The sequence below is a fragment of the Hyperolius riggenbachi genome, chromosome 9 (assembly GCF_040937935.1).
Source record: "Hyperolius riggenbachi isolate aHypRig1 chromosome 9, aHypRig1.pri, whole genome shotgun sequence".
NCBI classification, from domain to species: Eukaryota; Metazoa; Chordata; class Amphibia; order Anura; family Hyperoliidae; genus Hyperolius; species Hyperolius riggenbachi.
Window position 1 is genome coordinate 183,237,390 of NC_090654.1, and position 17,986 is coordinate 183,255,375.

Below are 17,986 nucleotides of genomic sequence, written 5' to 3' on the forward strand. Positions count from 1 at the left end.
CCAACTATAAAACACTTTCCTAGCAGAAAATGGCTTCTGAGAGCAAGAAAGAGGTAAAAAAAAGGGGAATTTCTTATCAGTGAGGGACACACTGTAGTCACTTCCTGTCTGAGTCAGGACTGAGTCAGCCACTTGCATACCTTATATTTAACTCTTTCAGGCAGAGAAAGAAAAAAAAGGAACACAGCATAGTTATTTGTGTGCTAGGCACTGTACATATACATGTCTATCTCATTATGTCACATTTCAGTTCGGGTATCCTTTAAAAGGAACTAAATACGGTAACCTCTATATACCTCTCACTTCAGTTTGCCTTTGAGCCTGGTACACAAATCCATTTTAATTGACCAATTTTACAACTTCTATGTAGTATGAGAGTTCACCTACACAATCTGTTCATAGTGTTCAAACTCATTCTACATGGAGGTGTTAAAAATGACCAGTGATTCAGTGGTGGCCAATCTAAATTGGATGTGTGTACCAGGCTTTAGCTACAAGGAGCCTCACTGAAAGCCTGTGAGGGAAGAAGGCGAAATGCCTCACTTAGGCCTCATTCACATTAGGTGCACTGAGAAACGTGTAAAAGTGCATGTTAAAAAAACGCATGCACACTTTAGTGCGCGCTTCAGTGCGTTGCACTGCACTTTTTTTTTTTTAAGCCCATTTTTCTTATTGTAGCAGTAGCAGTTGTCAATAAAGCTTTGTTTTCATATGTAAATGTATTTCTTTTTCCAATTAGGGGTTAAAAAAATGTATGCGCTTCTATGCGCTAAAAAAGCGCACCCATTCACTTGCATTGATGTGCGCTTTACAGCTCAACGCACAGAAATGCATGCAACACTACGTTTTTGTAACACTGCTCATCGCAGTGCATATATGTGAACCAGGCACATTTAATTACATGGGAAAATCAATAACTTGCAGAACGCACAGGGCAATGTGCTGTGAAAAGCGCACAGAAACGTCCCTGATGAAAACGAGGCCTAAACTGTGGAAAAATACATCCAGAGTGTGTGACTAGCAGGGCAGTGCTGAGCTAGTCAGCAAGAGCCTTGCATTGGGTTTTGTTTTTATTTTTACAAAAAACTTTATCTTAATAGAAAAAAAAGACAATCAAGAGGGGTTCCCTATATCCTAGTTCAAATATTGCTATAAAGAAGCTTCTACTCTTTTCCCTGGTTATTTAATATTATTTTTATATATGAGAACTGCAATCAGTGAGAACTTGGCTGTAAAAAATAATCTACCGGCAATATAGTATTTTTAATATCTGGGAATGTCTGGTGTGCAGGGCTGCAGAGGCAGTGTTCAGCATTGTTGCTACATGATTTGCCAAAAATAGCCAATAAAATGGATCAGTTTTTAATAGGCATCAGTTTTTGACCTGCTCGACTTGCGCACAGTTAATGCCATGCGTCCGTCGCTCCGGAATTATTGCAGCCTCCCCTCCCTAAACTTGCGATCCATTTGGCAGTACCTACCGAACAGACCTGTTCTAATGGAGCAATGTGAACGAATCCTATTAACATAGAATCTGTTCACCTCCCTTTGGATCCGGTCCATTTTAGTGCCAATGTGAACTGGGCCTTAGAGAGGGCTACATAGGAAACAGTCACTTTACAGTGCACTTTACTCTCGGGACAAATGTGCACCTTATATCTATTTGTACACAAGTATTTTTATAATTTAGATTTTTTCATCATAGTGCCCCTTTAAAGCCCAGCCAAATCTTGGCAGCAGCTATTCTAGTTGTGCCTTACTTAAGCTGATATCATGTTGTGATTTGGCTTCTGTCTGGAGAAATAATCTTGCAGAGTTATTAAGCATCAATATGAAAGCAGTTTTCACTGAGGGCTCAGGAACTCCGCGAAGCAATCATTTTCAGCTCCACTGCCATTGACTATCATTAGGATGCACTTACCATATTAAAAAATGTTTTGCTACTCCTTGCGCGTACATTTCATCTGAGTGTAAATGAAACAATAAAATCAGTTAAAGGACTCTCTAGGTGAACGGTGCTACCTATTTTTACTTACCTGGGTCTTCTTCAAGCCCCTAAAAGTCATTTGGGTTCCTTGCCACAGCTCCGGTCCTATTGGGTGTCCTGCTGGCCCCCAGCGGGTCAGCACTGCTGTGCTTGCGCAGGTGCGCCCAAGTCACCGGACGCGTACTGTACTACGCAGTACACACCCGGTGACACGAAGTGCCGACCTGCCGACGGGTCGTCGATCCTTACAGGTGGCCAGTGGGACACCTAGGAAGACCAGAGCTTCGGCAAGGGACCCAAATGACTTCTAGGGGGTGAAAGAAGCCCCAGGTAAATTAAAATAGAGTTTGCTGTTCGCCTCGGGTGTCCTTTAAGGGAGCATACTATAGCAGTAGTAGAATATCTGTAAATTTACTAATATTCTACTACTTAATTGATATAGTGAAATATCAGTAATATTTGCTGACATTTCACTATGACCTAACCTGTCCCTACTCAGAGCCCTCCCCTGGTGGGTAGCTAATACGTTCCCCAACCTCCCCCCCAGGCAACTAATAACTTCTTCCCACCACTAATAACCACCCCCCTGGGAAACTAATAATACCCCCTTACAACTAATAATGCCCTCGGACCACTAATAACTTCTTCCCCGGGAAGCATCTAGTCTTAAACCCCCATGACAAACATGATCACCAGCTCAATAGCAGGCGGCGGTGCCGACCACTATACAAACTGCGGCTACTAATAGAGGACATTTTACACCTGCTATTGGTACCTGCAGTTCACTATTTAGCGTGCATGCGCCATTTTTGTTGCGCTACATTTAGCTGCCTCGCCCCCGCTCTATTCAGCTTGCAGTCGCATTTTCCCAAAATATTCCTCGGATTTGTTTATAGGTTTACCTTTCACATAAACTATTAAACATGTTGTGTGGCAGATGATATTCATGTCCATGGCAAACGGCACTGGGAGAACAGCGAGTTTCATGTCTGGTGAACTACTCAACTTCTAAAAGGATGCTGGAAGTTCAACGTTTTCCCTGAAGTACGAAAGCAGTACCTCTCACTTAGCACATTTCTTACCACTCAATATCAATTATAACTGGTCTATCTGTTTCTACTGTTTAAATTATGTATTTAATTCTTAAACTAATGGGATTGTTTCAGTTTTCTGTTTTGCTACAACTGCCCAAGATGGTCAATTATTTTCAGGAACAAAAAATGGCTTCATGAATTTTTCTTTCCTGATCTATGTGCTGCTCACACCCCATTAAATAACTCACATTATATTGTGTTTTATATTTTTCAGCTGGTTACACAATGTAATGCGAAATACATTGAATGCTTCAGTGCCCAGAAAGATTGTAACAAGGAGAAGAACAGGAATTCATCAGTTGTGCCATGTAAGAGAGCGCTTCGTTAGTTGTGTGCTTGGTGTGGCGAGATACAATTATTAATAAGAAGACATTTAGAGTTCATGTGCAACTCTGTAATTTTATTTTCCCTTCTGAAGGAACATGTGACCCCTTTCAGCATTCCCACAATGCAACAGTTTTGCATTATGCAGTTGTTGAACTCTATCAGTATTTGGACTGTCACATCAGCTACCTCAGATGTGCTTATCTGCCTGTTTGGGGAAGTTACTTTACCAATCAATGCCACCCATTTTTTTGTTTTTAATTTTTTGATAGAATGGGGAGGAATGCTGGGCATACTGTACACGGCTCGATTTTGCTGCTCGATTCTCCCGCCCCATCGATTCCCAGCTCGATTACGCAGGCGATTCTCTTATCTTCTGCTCGTTTTTCTTAACTTTTTCAATTGTCCTCAATGGGGAATCGCAGAAACGATCGTGCGGGAGATCGGACATGTCGGAAGTTATTTATCGAGCCATCTAAATGCCTCAGAATCGAGCCGTGTATTCCCAGCATAAAGAAGATCAGGATTACTTTTATGCTTTTTTTTTTTTTTTTAGCGAAGGCTGGCCATACACTGGTCGATGTGGCCAAAAGATAGATCCCTCTCAGATCATAATCTGAACAGACATCTCTCTGATGGAATCCCTTTACACACTGCACATAGATTTTTAATAGATTTCAGAATAAATTCTATTAAAAATCTATCTAACCTCAACATTGCACTATTCGAAGCAGTGTAACGACAGGGGCCGTCGATCTGCCACCGCTCCTGACCCACAGCAAATTGATCAAAATTTTCCAATAAACACACAAGCCCACGGATCAAAACAGAACGTAAGCAAAATTCATATAAATTAAACACAGACAGCTGTAAAAACTTGAAAGAGGATGTAACCCTGCCACACCATATGATAAAGATTAAGGCTGGGAGCACACTTGTCTGCACAATTACACTGGCGTTTTCTGGGTTTGCAGTGGTCTGCATCCCCCTTTTTTGCATTTGTTTGCAATTCTATGGATTGCAGTGCTCTGTGTCGAATTCGGGAAAGCATGTCATGTAGGAAAACGCAAACTGCTGCGCAGTAAAATGCCGAAAGCATGTTCCTCATTTCCTGTGCCTAGGACATCCAGGTTTCATATGACAGTGGTGAAGGTCCCAGAGACAATCTTCACTCTGGGCACATACGTAGGCAGCAGTCCTATAGCCAGAACAGGAATTCTTCACGGACAACACAGTTGCGACAAGTTCGGCAATCTTTAATGCATGAAAGTTAAATATACTGAAAATCCATTAACCAGTTATACACACAAAAAAGTTGTATCACTTTAAGAAAATGTACTGTTTTTGTTTTCAGACGGCATAACTCCTTGTGCTGTAAATTGTTGGCTTGCTTTGATCTCTCTCTCTAAGCAGAAAACACAGAAACTGAAAGCAGAAGTCCTCTTTTATTGTCTCACACTGCCCTCTAGTGACAAGTGGCCATAAATACACATTACAGCACTAATAATTAGAAGCTAGGAAATCTAACAAAGAAGAAATAAAAAAAATGTACTAAAATTAATTGGCCTGGAACACTAGCAAGCCTTTAAATAAATTGGCTGCTAAAGGGTAAATGGGTTTCTGGGCACTTCTGACATCAGGGTCTGGGTTAACTGTATTTAAGATGAGTGGGTGGAGAAGCCCCACATTTTTTTGACAGACCCACGTGGAGACAGAATTCTCCACTTGCTTGCTACGATGTAAGTTTTGTAAGTGGTATTTCATTCGTTTTTCCTTTCCATTGTTTTAAATACTACACTATATTGGTGCTCCTGGTGTTCTGTGCTTCTCCTTTCCCCCGATGTCTGGAGTTCATTTTTTAAAGTTCATCCACCAAACACACCTATTGTAATAATATTTAGTTACCCTTTTATGCTGTCCTGCTGGCTTTGCTACCAATACTGATGACTGCTGATTGTCTGAAGATCAGCACAGAATCCCATACCAGCATCAGCATCCATACAATAACTGACATTTCTAATCTCCCAGCCATGTATGTTTATCAGAGACATGTTATGTCCACCTGATGGATCTTCTGTATAATGTTTTTTTTTTCCTTTCATTTCCTCAGCTGAGCGGGCAAGAGTGGGGTTGGCACCACTGCCAGGAATGAAGGGAACAGATTACATTAATGCTTCATATATCATGGTGAGTGACGTGAAGCTATTCTAATGTTATTAAATTGTACAAAGACATAGGGGTATATTCACCAATATGCCAGCAAGATTTACGTATGCAGACAGTGCATGGAAAGTTTACTGGAATCTACGCAGCTTACGTAATTTGTTACATAATCTATGCAACTTGGGATAAACAAACAAATACAATACTTACATTAATAGTATAACAAGCAACGTATTGAAGATGTTGCATAATGCGAGTTACACCATGAAGATTGCGCAACGCCCAATAAACTTTTTTTGCACTGCCTACACATACCTGGGGCTTCCTCCAGCCCCATGCCGACCGTGGGTTCCATCGATGCTCTCCTGGGCCCCTCCATTCCTCCACTGTGTCCCCCAGTTTATAGCTCAGTCCCGGCCAGTTGTGGTTCACCGCGCACATAGGCAAATGCAGCGGGGGGATGACAGCTGCTCAGAATCCCCCCTCAGACAAGGGCCGATGCAGTGTCTGGGGACAAACCCAAGATGAGACACCAGCCACCGATCCAGAGAGGCAGCTTTTATTTACAATGATATCGTCAATTAACCTCCGTTAATTATATCCTCAACGCAGCCTTAAATCTATCATTTTGATGATGTTTCTTCATCCTTTGACCAGCAGACGGCAGAGACGCGTTGAATCCTCTCCTTCCTCATTTATTACCTACGCGTCACTGTAGTGGTAAGTCTGCTGTCTTTGTACTCTCACGGAGGAAATATCCACTGTACACTGCATAACAATCTATACCTATATTAACCTAGGAAAAGCAGACCTCTATTGAGCTACTATATTACCATACTCCCTCTGGCTGCCTCTCTGGGAGTCCTGGCCGACTCTGGGGGCTAGATCTCATGTTATGCCATATAACCAATATGGTGCGTCCGGGCCTCTTTGCGTACACTTATACCAGCAACGTTCAAGAAATCTTTCCCCCAATACTTATTGGGAGTCCTTGGGTAGCGGAGCTCACACAGAAGATAGAAGTTGGTAGCCCCCCCCGGGTTGAACTTCTCCGCAACCACACACAGAATAAGTATAAAGTTTATTCACCTGTAAGGTTAGTACTGTTTTAGCCAAGAAGGAGAGGGGAAGTTTGTTAGGGGTTAAGGGATTAAGGCAGATTCAGATTGGGTGAAGATGCAGGGTGGGGGGTTGTTTGGTTCCGCTGGTACTATACTATCTTTTATTTTTCAATTATTATGCATCACTTTTATGGGTCTAATACTACTGAGACACTATATGCTAACTATCACTACTTTCATAAATGACACCTAAACGGGAAAAGATCACCTGTATAATATGGAATGTTAGAGGTTTAAATTCTTCCTTTAAAAGGTCACTGGTATTTAACTACATTAAAAAATACTCGCCACATTTAGTCATTCTCCTGGAAACTCACCTCCACGGCAGCAAAACCCTCACGCTAAAAAAACCATGGGTGGGACATTACTACAACTCTACACATTCTTCCTACTCCAGAGGAGTAACAGTTCTAATTAAGAAAAATGTTCCTTTCCAACTCCTGGACCTTAAAATCGATAATCTAGGTAGATATGTTCTAATCCACGGGAAATTTCATGAAACCAAAATTGTGATTACTGGCCTATATAATCCTCCCCCGGGTACAATACACCTACTCAATGACCTGGCACAACTCTCCCTTAGCTACTCCACTCCCCACTGTCTCTTTTTGGGTGACTATAATATGGTGCCCTCTACTGTCACAGACCGATTACATTCCAAAGCACCCAACTCCTCCACCCTAACGGACTGGGCGCAAGCATACTCACTGACCGATATATGGAGGTGGAAATATCCAGATGATCCCGGTTTCACTTGCCACTCGGCCACATATCGAACGCTATCCAGGATAGATCTGGCCTTTGCCACGCCCTCTGCACAACAGCTGGTCCATGACCTTGCTTTGCTGCCCAGGGGTATTTCGGATCACACACCGCTCCTCCTCACTTTAGACCTCGGTAGCTCCATATCCACTACAATTTGGAGACTATCCCCTCACTGGCTATTAGAACCCAGGGTTAAATATCTAGTCCAGGATAGGATGAAAGAATACCACTCTCTAGACCATAACCCGGTCCCCCCCCTGGTCACCTGGGACGCATATAAGGCAGTTATCCGTGGAGCTTACATATCCAGCATAGCGGAGGAGAGGAGACAGTCCAATATTATACTCACCAACCTGGAGGAAAAAACTAAACAGGCTGAACAGGAATATACCACAAATCCAAATACCCAGACATATCAGCTATGGCAATCACAATTGCTATCTCTCACTAGCAAGCAGATTGATAATACAAGACGAGAACTCCAGTTAACTAAAATAAGACTTTTTGAGCAGGGCGACCGTACGGGGAAATTACTAGCCCGATTAACTAAACAGGACTGTGCCAGCACGCAAATAGCGTCACTACAAGTAGATGACGGAACCATTCTTACACATCCAGGAGACATTAATAATACTTTTTACTCTTACTATAGGAAGCTATATACCTCAACCGTGTCGAGGGCCCCGGCTGAAATTGATGCTTACCTACACTCCATCCCGCTCCCTTCTCTGGATGCAGATGAGACTGACTCATTAGAGGCAGACATATCACTTACTGAAGTGACCCAGGCTATACTCTCCTTTAAAAAGGGGAAGGCCCCCGGCTTGGATGGGCTACCATCAGAACTGTACTCCACATATAAGGGTCAATTCGCTGCACAATTACTAACTGTTTACAAGGAAATCCTGAGTGTGGGAACCATATCTCCCTCTATGACGGAGGCCTTAATTACCGTTATACACAAATCAGGACGTGATCCCACACTTTGCTCCTCCTACCGCCCTATCTCGTTATTAAATGTTGACAGCAAAATTTTAGCAAAAATACTCGCCCTCCGCCTCAATAAAGTCATCACCTCCATCATACACAGGGATCAGTCTGGCTTCATCCCGGGGAAGGGATGCGATATAAATCTTCGCAGATTATTTACCCATTTATCCGTACACCACACCAACCCCGGCAGTAGGGTAATTGCCTCCCTCGACGCTGAGAAGGCCTTCGACACGGTTGAGTGGCCTTACTTATGGGCTGTTCTCAAAAAATTCAACATAGGCCCTAAATTTATTACATACATTAAGGCCCTGTACCACTCCCCTAAAGCCAGAGTCCGCACTGGCAACCAAGTCTCCCCTTTCTTCTCCCTGGAGCGCGGTACTCGCCAAGGATGCCCCCTGTCCCCTGCATTGTTTGCCCTGGCCATAGAGCCGTTGGCAGCACTACTCCGACTACAACCAGACATTCTAGGTCTACGGGTGGGCTCCCTTGAAGACAAAGTCTCACTCTATGCGGACGATCTGTTACTGTATCTAGCAGATCCGCACGCATCCCTGACATCAGCCCTAACAACAATAGAATCCTTTGGCTCATATTCCGGACTAGTAATCAACTGGCATAAATCCCTCCTTCTACCATTAGACTCCTTCCCTACACAATCTACTGTTAACACAAAACTACAAGTAGTATCCCAAATAAAATACCTAGGAATTACACTCACAACTAATATAAGAGATTTCTATGCTCTTAATATCACGCCTCTACTCACACAGGTCAAAGATAAGCTGAGAGCATGGGCTACTCTCCCAATATCGCTTATTGGCCGTGTCAATCTCATTAAAATGTGCATTCTACCTAAATTTATATATGTCTTTAGACACACTCCCATTAAATTACCAGCCAAACTGTTCATAACACTCGATTCCATGTTCTCCTCATTTATATGGAATGCTTCCTCTCCCCGCATTGCCTTGTCTAGCCTGCAGCTCCCGGTTGACCAGGGGGGGCTTGCGCTCCCTAAGATGAAGTTTTATTACTGGGCTGCCGTACTCCCTACCATTTACTGGTGGTTCGAACAGTCCCTGTACAATCCGGCCTCAGCACTGGAAGCATCAGTTATAGGCTCCCCATTGGCCTTAGCCAGTTTGCCCTTTAGGGGGTCCAAAGCTAGTCCTCTTCTCACTCAACCCATGATCACTACAGTGCAAATATGGGAAGAAGCTGGACGATTTATCTCCATTAAAGGCCAATGGTCTCCAGTTACCCCGCTCTGGAATAACGCTAATGAGATCAAGCAATTTAATGTTCTTAAAGAGAACCCGAGGTGTGTTTAAAGAATGTTATCTGCATACAGAGGCTGGATCTGTCTATACAGCACAGACTCTGTTGCTATCCCAAACCCCACTAAGGTCCCCCTGCACTCTGCAATCCCTCATAAATCACAGCTGTGCTGTGAGGCTGTGTTTACATCTGTAGTGTCAGTCTCAGCTGCTCCCCCGCCTCCTGCATAGCTCAGGTCCCTGACCCCGTCCCTTCCCTCCAATCAGCAGGGAGGGAAGGGACGGGGGCAGGGACTGGAGTTCTGCAGGAGGCGGGGAGAGCAGCAGACTGACACTATAGAGATAAACACAGCCAGCTCTGACAAGCTGTTTGTCAGCAGCGAGGCTGTGATTTATGAGGGATTGCAGAGTGCAGGGGGACCTTAGTGGGGGTTGGGATAGCAACAGAGGTTGGGCTGTATAGGCAGATCCAGCCTCTGTATGCAGATAATATTCTTCAAACACACCTCGGGTTCTCTTTAAACAACAATTTTCCCTTCCTAATTCAATGTATTTCCGTTATCTCCAAATCCGGCATGCATTCCACTCCCAATTCACTTCACCAAAACTGACTATGCAGGCGCACCAACTTGAAGACGTTTTATCCCACATTGATCAGACAGGCATTGTCTCCACAATCTACACCACGCTTATAAACACCAATAATCCCTGTAAGGACAAGCCCTGTCTGCTATGGAGGAAAGAGCTACCGGATCTCACTGATAATGAATGGAACGACTCAGTGTCTGTGTTCATCTCCACTCCGATTGCGGCCCGACACAAACTAGTGGCAATTAAATACCTGTATCAAGTATATCTTACCCCATACAAACTCTCTAAAATTGGCCCTGAATACCAAGATAGCTGTTGGAGATGCAAGGCTTCCAGGGCTGACTTTAATCACATCTTCTGGTCCTGCCCCAAGATCTCATACTATTGGCAGAACGTCCATGCCCTACTCTTCGAAATCGTAAGCCCCTTAATCCCACTTACACCTAAAAGTATGCTACTCAGCATCTTCAGCCCTACAACTCTCCCGGAAAAAAAACTATTCTTAGCTAGGTTACTTCTGTTTTATGCTAGGCGGCAAATTGCCATCAATTGGAAATCAGCTACTCCTCCCACCCTAAAGGCATTTATTTCGTCAGTTAACAACGATTTACCCATATATAAAGGGATGTATGTCAATAGGGGTTCACAGAAAAAATTCTATAAGATATGGACCAAATGGCTATCTAAATTCAAATTAGATATGTGATAATACCTATAATATGTATGTATTATGCTACCTATAACCCTAACTGCCTGTATATATTCCTTTTTGTTAGTGTATATCACTCTGTCATGATATGTGAGCCCATGTGTGATGAACCATGTACTTCCTCCAGCTGGAACCTTGAAGGGGGGGTGGGATGGGATGGGATCATGTAAATGTTGTTTTTTGTATTGTCTTATAAAAAGTTCAATAAAAATTGTTTTACAAAAAAAAAAAAAAAAAGATGAGACACCAGAATATCTGCAGTTATCCTGGAGTTTAGAGCACTGCCCCTAGAACAGCATTATTTGTGCACCTGTGACAGTGAGTTTGTGGAGCCAGCTATAAAATGTGTATAGGCTTTTGCGAGTGTGTAGTCATAAAAAGAAGCCTCCAAAAAACAAGAATGTTATTAACTAAGGCGAAACACATTATAAAATGTCACTGCAAGTCATCTTATAACTTGACTCCAGTCATTACACTTTGCTTTAAAAAAATGTGTCCCTAGACATAAGCCTATCCAATTCACTGTGTAAAACAGATTTACAGATTGGCATTACCGTATATACATAATAAAAACGAGCTTTCCCCTACTTTATTGCCGATACTGTTGACCTTCATGTACACAAGTAATGGCATCTGTTTTAAAAGAAAATTAAAACAGTCAAACGGGCAAAATACGCAAACACGGAAATATTATGCGGTATGCAGACAACACTGCTGTGCAATTTTTTTTCTGCACAGGTCAGCGTACAGATTCTGCATACAATGGAAACAAGCGTATGGGAATGCATTGCTATGCACATCTGGGTGCAAAAAATGCACATGAATTCGCATGTAGAGGATTAGGCCCTTTGTAGTCTGACAAACCTGAAATGGTATTTTGTTAAGGTTTTCTGCTTTTAGATGCAAACATTTAGGTGCAAAAACTTTTAGGTGCTTCATCTTGGCATTATCAGACCTTATGGAGGATTCCAAAACAGAATCTTGTACAGGATTTTACTTCAGGTTAGTTGATGTTACTGCAATAGCTCAGTAATTAATTCATCTTCCTGTATCCACACTTTGTTCTGATGTGACCCAAGTGAGGGCTGCAAACGTTTACCACCTAATGACGGGCAAAATGTAATTTATCCATGCCAAGCTTGCTGTGTTACTTCAGTTCTTCAGGAGTGCTGTAATAACAGGGCAGGAGATTTGGGCGCAGCCGGCGCCAACATAGATCGTAATAGGAATTACAGATATAGCGGCGCACAATGAGTAGCTTCTGTGCCGTCAGAAGACGTTGCTGAAGTTACTTTGAAAACACTGTAATTCGGCCTCCAGCAATAGCTAGAAGCCGAATTACATCATTCCCCACTATCCACGTGGACCTGGAGGGGGAATAGTTCTTAACGCCGCCGGGAACTTGTGCAGGAGCAGGACAAGCCATACCGGCTGTATCCTGCGCCCAAGTCTCCCGGCAGCGACATCACAGAGACGCGCTCTTCATTGCCCCAAAATGTAGTCAATCAGGGCCTATGTATTAAAAATGGTTTCAGTTATTTGACTTTGAATGGTGGTGTTATTATTCATTATTACAGCGGAGCAGCTTTTTAAATTCAAAACAATATGTGTTATTGTATTGCAGGGTTACTTAAGAAGTAACGAGTTCATCATCACCCAGCACCCCATGCCACACACAACTAAAGATTTCTGGCGGATGATCTGGGATCATAATGCACAGATTATCGTCATGTTACCAGATAGCCAAAGCTTGGTAAGACTTACAGTACATACTTTCTATGGCACTTTTACACTGCAGATATGGGGTAGGGAAAACCTGCTTTTTTCCTTTTTCTTTTTTTTTATTGTTTTGCTTCGAAACACTTCAGATCTGGGCTCTAATCCTGCCAAGGTCTCCTTTTATATTGAATTTGTATGTTTTGCTTAGTGAGTACTGTAATTCTATGCTAAATCGACACATTTTTAGTACACCTTATCAGATTTTGTTGATACATTTTGTCACTTATTTGATGCCATGACTAAATTAAATTATACCAAATTCTAGCTCTCTATATTTAGCAGTTTTTGCTTTGAAGCCTGACAGATTTTCTAAAAATTCCCCTGAAATTGCAAACAAATCAAAAATCTCTTGATGGGTTATTGCTTGGGTCTGATTTGAGTTGGAGCGGTGGGATAGGTCTAATTTTCAAGCTTTTTTTATGGGCCTTGATACAATATGTAAATTGGTGAAGCCTGTTCTAAACACCTTTGTCGGCTTCAACATCTGACAGATTTTTCAGATTCATTGAGAATCGGACAACAAGGTGTTATGTCCTGGTTAGTCCACCACTTGTTGCCCGAGCACCGGTGCTGTGCAGACTGTGCAGATTTAAGGTAGCCATACACTGGTCGATTTGCCATCAGATTCGACCAACAGATAGATCCCTCTCTGATCGAATCTGATCAGAGAGGGATCGTATGGCTGCCTTTACTGCAATCAGATTGTGATTCGATTTCAGCCTGAAACCGATTCACCATCTGCTGAGCTGCTGCTGTCGCCTGTCCCCCCCCCCCCATCCGCATACATTACCAGAAGCCTGGTCCCGGGCATCTTCTCCGCATCACGGCATCCGCGTATAACTTTCTGTCACTCCAGTGACAGCGGAAGGTCAAATAGAGCGCTCTCTATTTGTACTTCCGCTGTCACTGCAGTGACACAGGAAGTTATACACGGATGCCGTGATTCGGAGAAGATGCCGGGAGCCAGCTTCAGGTAATGTATACCTGCGTCGATCGTACGCCGCTAGCGATGTGCTCCCTACCCGCGGGCGATCGACGGTAATTTCCCGAACGGAGCGATCGACGGGACCAATCTATTTCGGGACAAAATCGATCGAAATTTGGCGTTTAGCGTGAACGATTTGACAGCAGGTTCGATCCCAGTGATCGAATCTGCTGTAGATCGGCGGGTAATCGGCCTAGTGTATGGCCAGCTTAACAATCATGTCATTCTGCTACAACTGATAGCAGAGAAGACGTGATTGTACGGTAGCATGGGCACAAGTGGTTAATACAATTATTATTTTTTTATTTTTTTACACACTACAAAACAAATAAATTACCAGTGGTGTTTGCTAATAATAACTATATCTTTATTCATAAACAACCAATAAATGTAAAAAAAAAACAAAAAAAAAACAAACAAACAACAAAACAGGGTGCATGTACTTGCACCTTCCCTCATCTCTGTCTGGGTGACATATATAAAGTGTTATCAGATAGATTATTGCTACTACAAATTGGTCTCCATATATTAAGCTGCCATAATTCTTTTCAAATTTGATGTGTGTCTCACACCACTGTAGTAAATTCAGCAACCATCAATTAGTGATGTCAGAAGTCTAAATTCTTAAGACATTTTAAAAAAACCATAAAATTATTTTGCACTTTATAACCCAGAAAAAGTTACATTTTTGACAGCAACAGATGAACCTTTGATATTTTAAGTTTGTACTTGGGCCTTTAAAATTGTAAATAATGCAGTGTAGCTTTGGAGCTGGTGACTACCAAGTAAGTCTTATAGGCCCCAGGCCCACTAGCGGCACTTTTCCAAAATCGAAATAGCTCCTTTTTTGTGTGATTCCTGAAGCAATCTTGAGGTAATGCTATATGCTCCTGCTTTCCTTCATTGGGATCGCTCAAATAATGTGTATTCATTGCTTTTACGATTGCTCCGCTGTAGTGGAACCACTCTCATAAGGTACCACTGTTGCAGCGTAAGGATGATCTAGCAGACGCAAATTGTGACAATCCAGCCCCGCGATCCCGCCGAGATCTGCTCCCGTTAGCATACTCAGGAAGTACGGGCGCAGACGGACAACGAGACCGGTTACTGGATCGTCAGAAGGAAGAAAGAAAAGGTTAAGGGCGACAGAGTGTGCCAATCCCGTCTAATCTGCTCCCGTTAGCATATGCAGGAAGTACGGTGAACAGACTGATCATAAAGATTGGTCGCGCAGCTGCCGACAATATGTAATGGGACAAACATCCACCAATCCCGTATTACTAGGCCACTGTTGCCATGCAGGTCTCATGCACTAGAGACTGCTGGAGGCAAATTCATTGTGTGCGTAGTAAACGGTTAAGATTGGTTGGAGGTGCCCATACATGTACAATTCTGATTGTATATACAATCGTTAAACTAAAAATATCGATTTTGCGCTGGAAATCGGGTAAATACACTGCCACCACTCTTTCGTTCAGTAGGGAGGAAAGAGACTTCCGCTATCATAATACGGTAGCCAGCCCAATCACGTTCAACATGCTCCAGTCACCGTTCGGGGAATAGTCACTTCCGACGGCTTAAAGACTGTGAGCGATGTGACGTTAAAGAAAGGTTACTGGGTCCCTATATGATGCAATCTCAAATTGTATTTACAATCGAGAAACGAAAGTTATCGATTTCGCACAGGAAATCTGGTACTAGCTAATCCTAGAAGGAAGAAGCGGTTATTTACAACCTAGCTAGCAAACCAACAATGTATAAGGAAATCATAAAACAATGCGGTAGTATGACTGACTCTTCAGAGGGCAGATTCGTTATAGCAGCAATCAGATGACCAGAAAAGGTACACGACTGAACGATAAAAATCGTTCGTTTATTTCTAAACTACATACACACAGCTTACTTTGGAACAGTTTGGTTTGATAGAGAGTAGAGATGAAAAGAAACGATGTCCGAATATACAGTTCAAATACCGTTATTGGTAGTCCATGCGGCAGTCGCAAGTCTTTGGCGTAAAGTCCAAAATGGCGGTTGCCATGCGGCCAACAAGCCTTTGTTAGAAATGGTTCCAAGATGGAGGTTTTGGCCCGTGTCCTTGCGGGCTGCCAGGATGTTACTAAGCGTCAGATTGAAGGTAAAGGACCCGGCCTTTTGGGTCAGGTCAGTTTTGCTCCTCACTGTAGGTGGGAGGAGTTATGACACATACAAGTCCAGCCGTGTGCAATTTGAATAAGGGAGTGCCCCCTTAGGCAGGGAGAGGTTTGAGCCAATTCATATTTTGCCCACTCTCGGCATGCCTGTGGGTAATATCAAGAACCCGAATAAATATTCATAATCAGCGCAAGTGTGTGAATCTGCTAATACCAAACTTGGGAGGGTTTAGAGTGAACGGTGACCCCAAAATGCATATCTCTGCTTTGGCAGGGCTTACCGTTAAGGGAATACTTAAGTCATTTAAAAAAAATGACTTTTACTCACCTGGGGCTCCCCTCAGCCCCCTGCAGCTGAACGGTGCCCTCGCCGTGTCCCTCCCATGCGGCTGGTCTCGCCGGCGGCCACTTCCGGTTTGGCCGTCACCGGCCGACAGGCTGTGAACGCGGCTGATTATCCGCGTCCCCGGACGCAATCCAATTGTGTGGTTTGTTCCGAATTTCATAATAAGCGGGTTCTAAAGGCCGTTGCCTATTTGGAAAGTCATCTTTATGACAAAAGATGGATTTTTATATTTGTGAGATCACAGAAAGGTCAGCTGGGAGATGGAATCTCTTTGATCCTTCAGCTGAGGTAATCCCGAGAGAACCCCCTGCTGTGATCGGTTCCTACCAGTCTGGGGAAGGACAGTGTAGGGGTGAGATTTCTCCCTTTCTGCCTGGTTGGGGGTCCCTGAATGCCCAGGAAGCACTTTTTCACATGGAGGTGCAAAAGCTGTAATTAGAAGCTACCAAAGATCCAGGGTTTGTTAGCAGCCAGAGACTAGGAGGAAAAAAAATGGATTATAAACCAACAAATGTCAGTTTGGTTGGTTTGCGAAGAAACTGGCGTTCGTAACTCCATGAAGCATTCGATATGTCATATCGACGGTGTCACACAAATAATTTCTCCTTGCATTCACATTTTATTTAAATGTTATGCAGCTTGAACTTGAACCAATAAAAATTGACAAGAAGTTATTCTAATCCATTTTAAGCTGCATATACCGTAATTTGAATTTGAATGCAAGGAGAAATTCTTTGCATCTCACTGATCATCCCTATTGCATCGCTTTGCTGATCGCCTTGCTCAGTGGTGCTTTGATAGGCACCAGCTCTCTATAAAAAGCTTTAACCTAACCTGGAGATCTACATTGTGTATATATAATATTACAAGCTATTTCCATAGCACATTGGTCGTTGCTAAGTTTTCATCTCTTATTTGAAGTGGACAGGCAGAAGAGTTCCCCATACTTTGTAATTATTAACCTGTATGTCCATATTTGCTGTTCTTGGTTTGCAGAGGCCTGCTGACTGGCAGCTAATAAGAGCGGCCCGCAGGCCCTTATTTATCTTTAATTGTTCTAGATGAGCTTCTCTTTGTCCGCTTCGGATGCAAATCCGCCGCAGCGACAGGTAGACACAATTTACTGCAGTAAATTACAGCAACATTAAGTGAACTGTGCAGGAAATAGACTGCCAGTAATTTATGTGGCAGAGGCTGTCATCATTACGACAAGCTGGAATTTGGCTGTCAGGAGGAAGGATAATATACAAATAGCCCATTACAAGATGCCTTTCACACATCGAGGGCCCTCACTGTTTGTAATGTGATTATTATTATTAGCTGATTTCTGTACAGGCCTAGGGGCTGACCAGCCTTCTCTTAGTGCAATTAGCCTGGCCTTATCCACATTGTACAGCTTGGATATTCCTACATATATCAAAAATAAAATAATTACAAAATGTGCCGCGGACACAGTTGCTGTGGTTTTTTTTTCTTAAACCCTGAACTGACTGTAATTTGCATTCATTTTGGCAAATTTATTTAACCCTATTCACATCAGAAACTGAGTATAGCTTGAAAAAGATATCAGAGGTTACTACCAGCAAAAACTGCAAATCAAAATGATCAGTATGTCTAAAGGCACAGGATGCTGGAAACAAAGTTAACATAAAGTGTGTTTAGCTCCCAAAATTACATATAGCTGAGATAAGTCACAGCA

At 42.9% G+C, this 17,986-nt stretch overlaps 1 protein-coding gene across 6 annotated transcripts in view; it reads left to right on the top strand.

Moving 5' to 3' along the window:
• Positions 1 to 17,986, top strand: part of PTPRG (protein tyrosine phosphatase receptor type G) — an 831,563-nt gene that overhangs the window by 769,823 nt on the left and 43,754 nt on the right. For all 6 annotated transcript variants that reach the window (XM_068253766.1, XM_068253765.1, XM_068253761.1 and 3 more), the window contains 3 exons: positions 3,296 to 3,389; positions 5,516 to 5,592; positions 12,652 to 12,780. In XM_068253766.1, the coding sequence (XP_068109867.1) occupies positions 3,296 to 3,389; positions 5,516 to 5,592; positions 12,652 to 12,780 (300 nt within the window). The remainder of the gene's footprint in view (positions 1 to 3,295; positions 3,390 to 5,515; positions 5,593 to 12,651; positions 12,781 to 17,986) is intronic.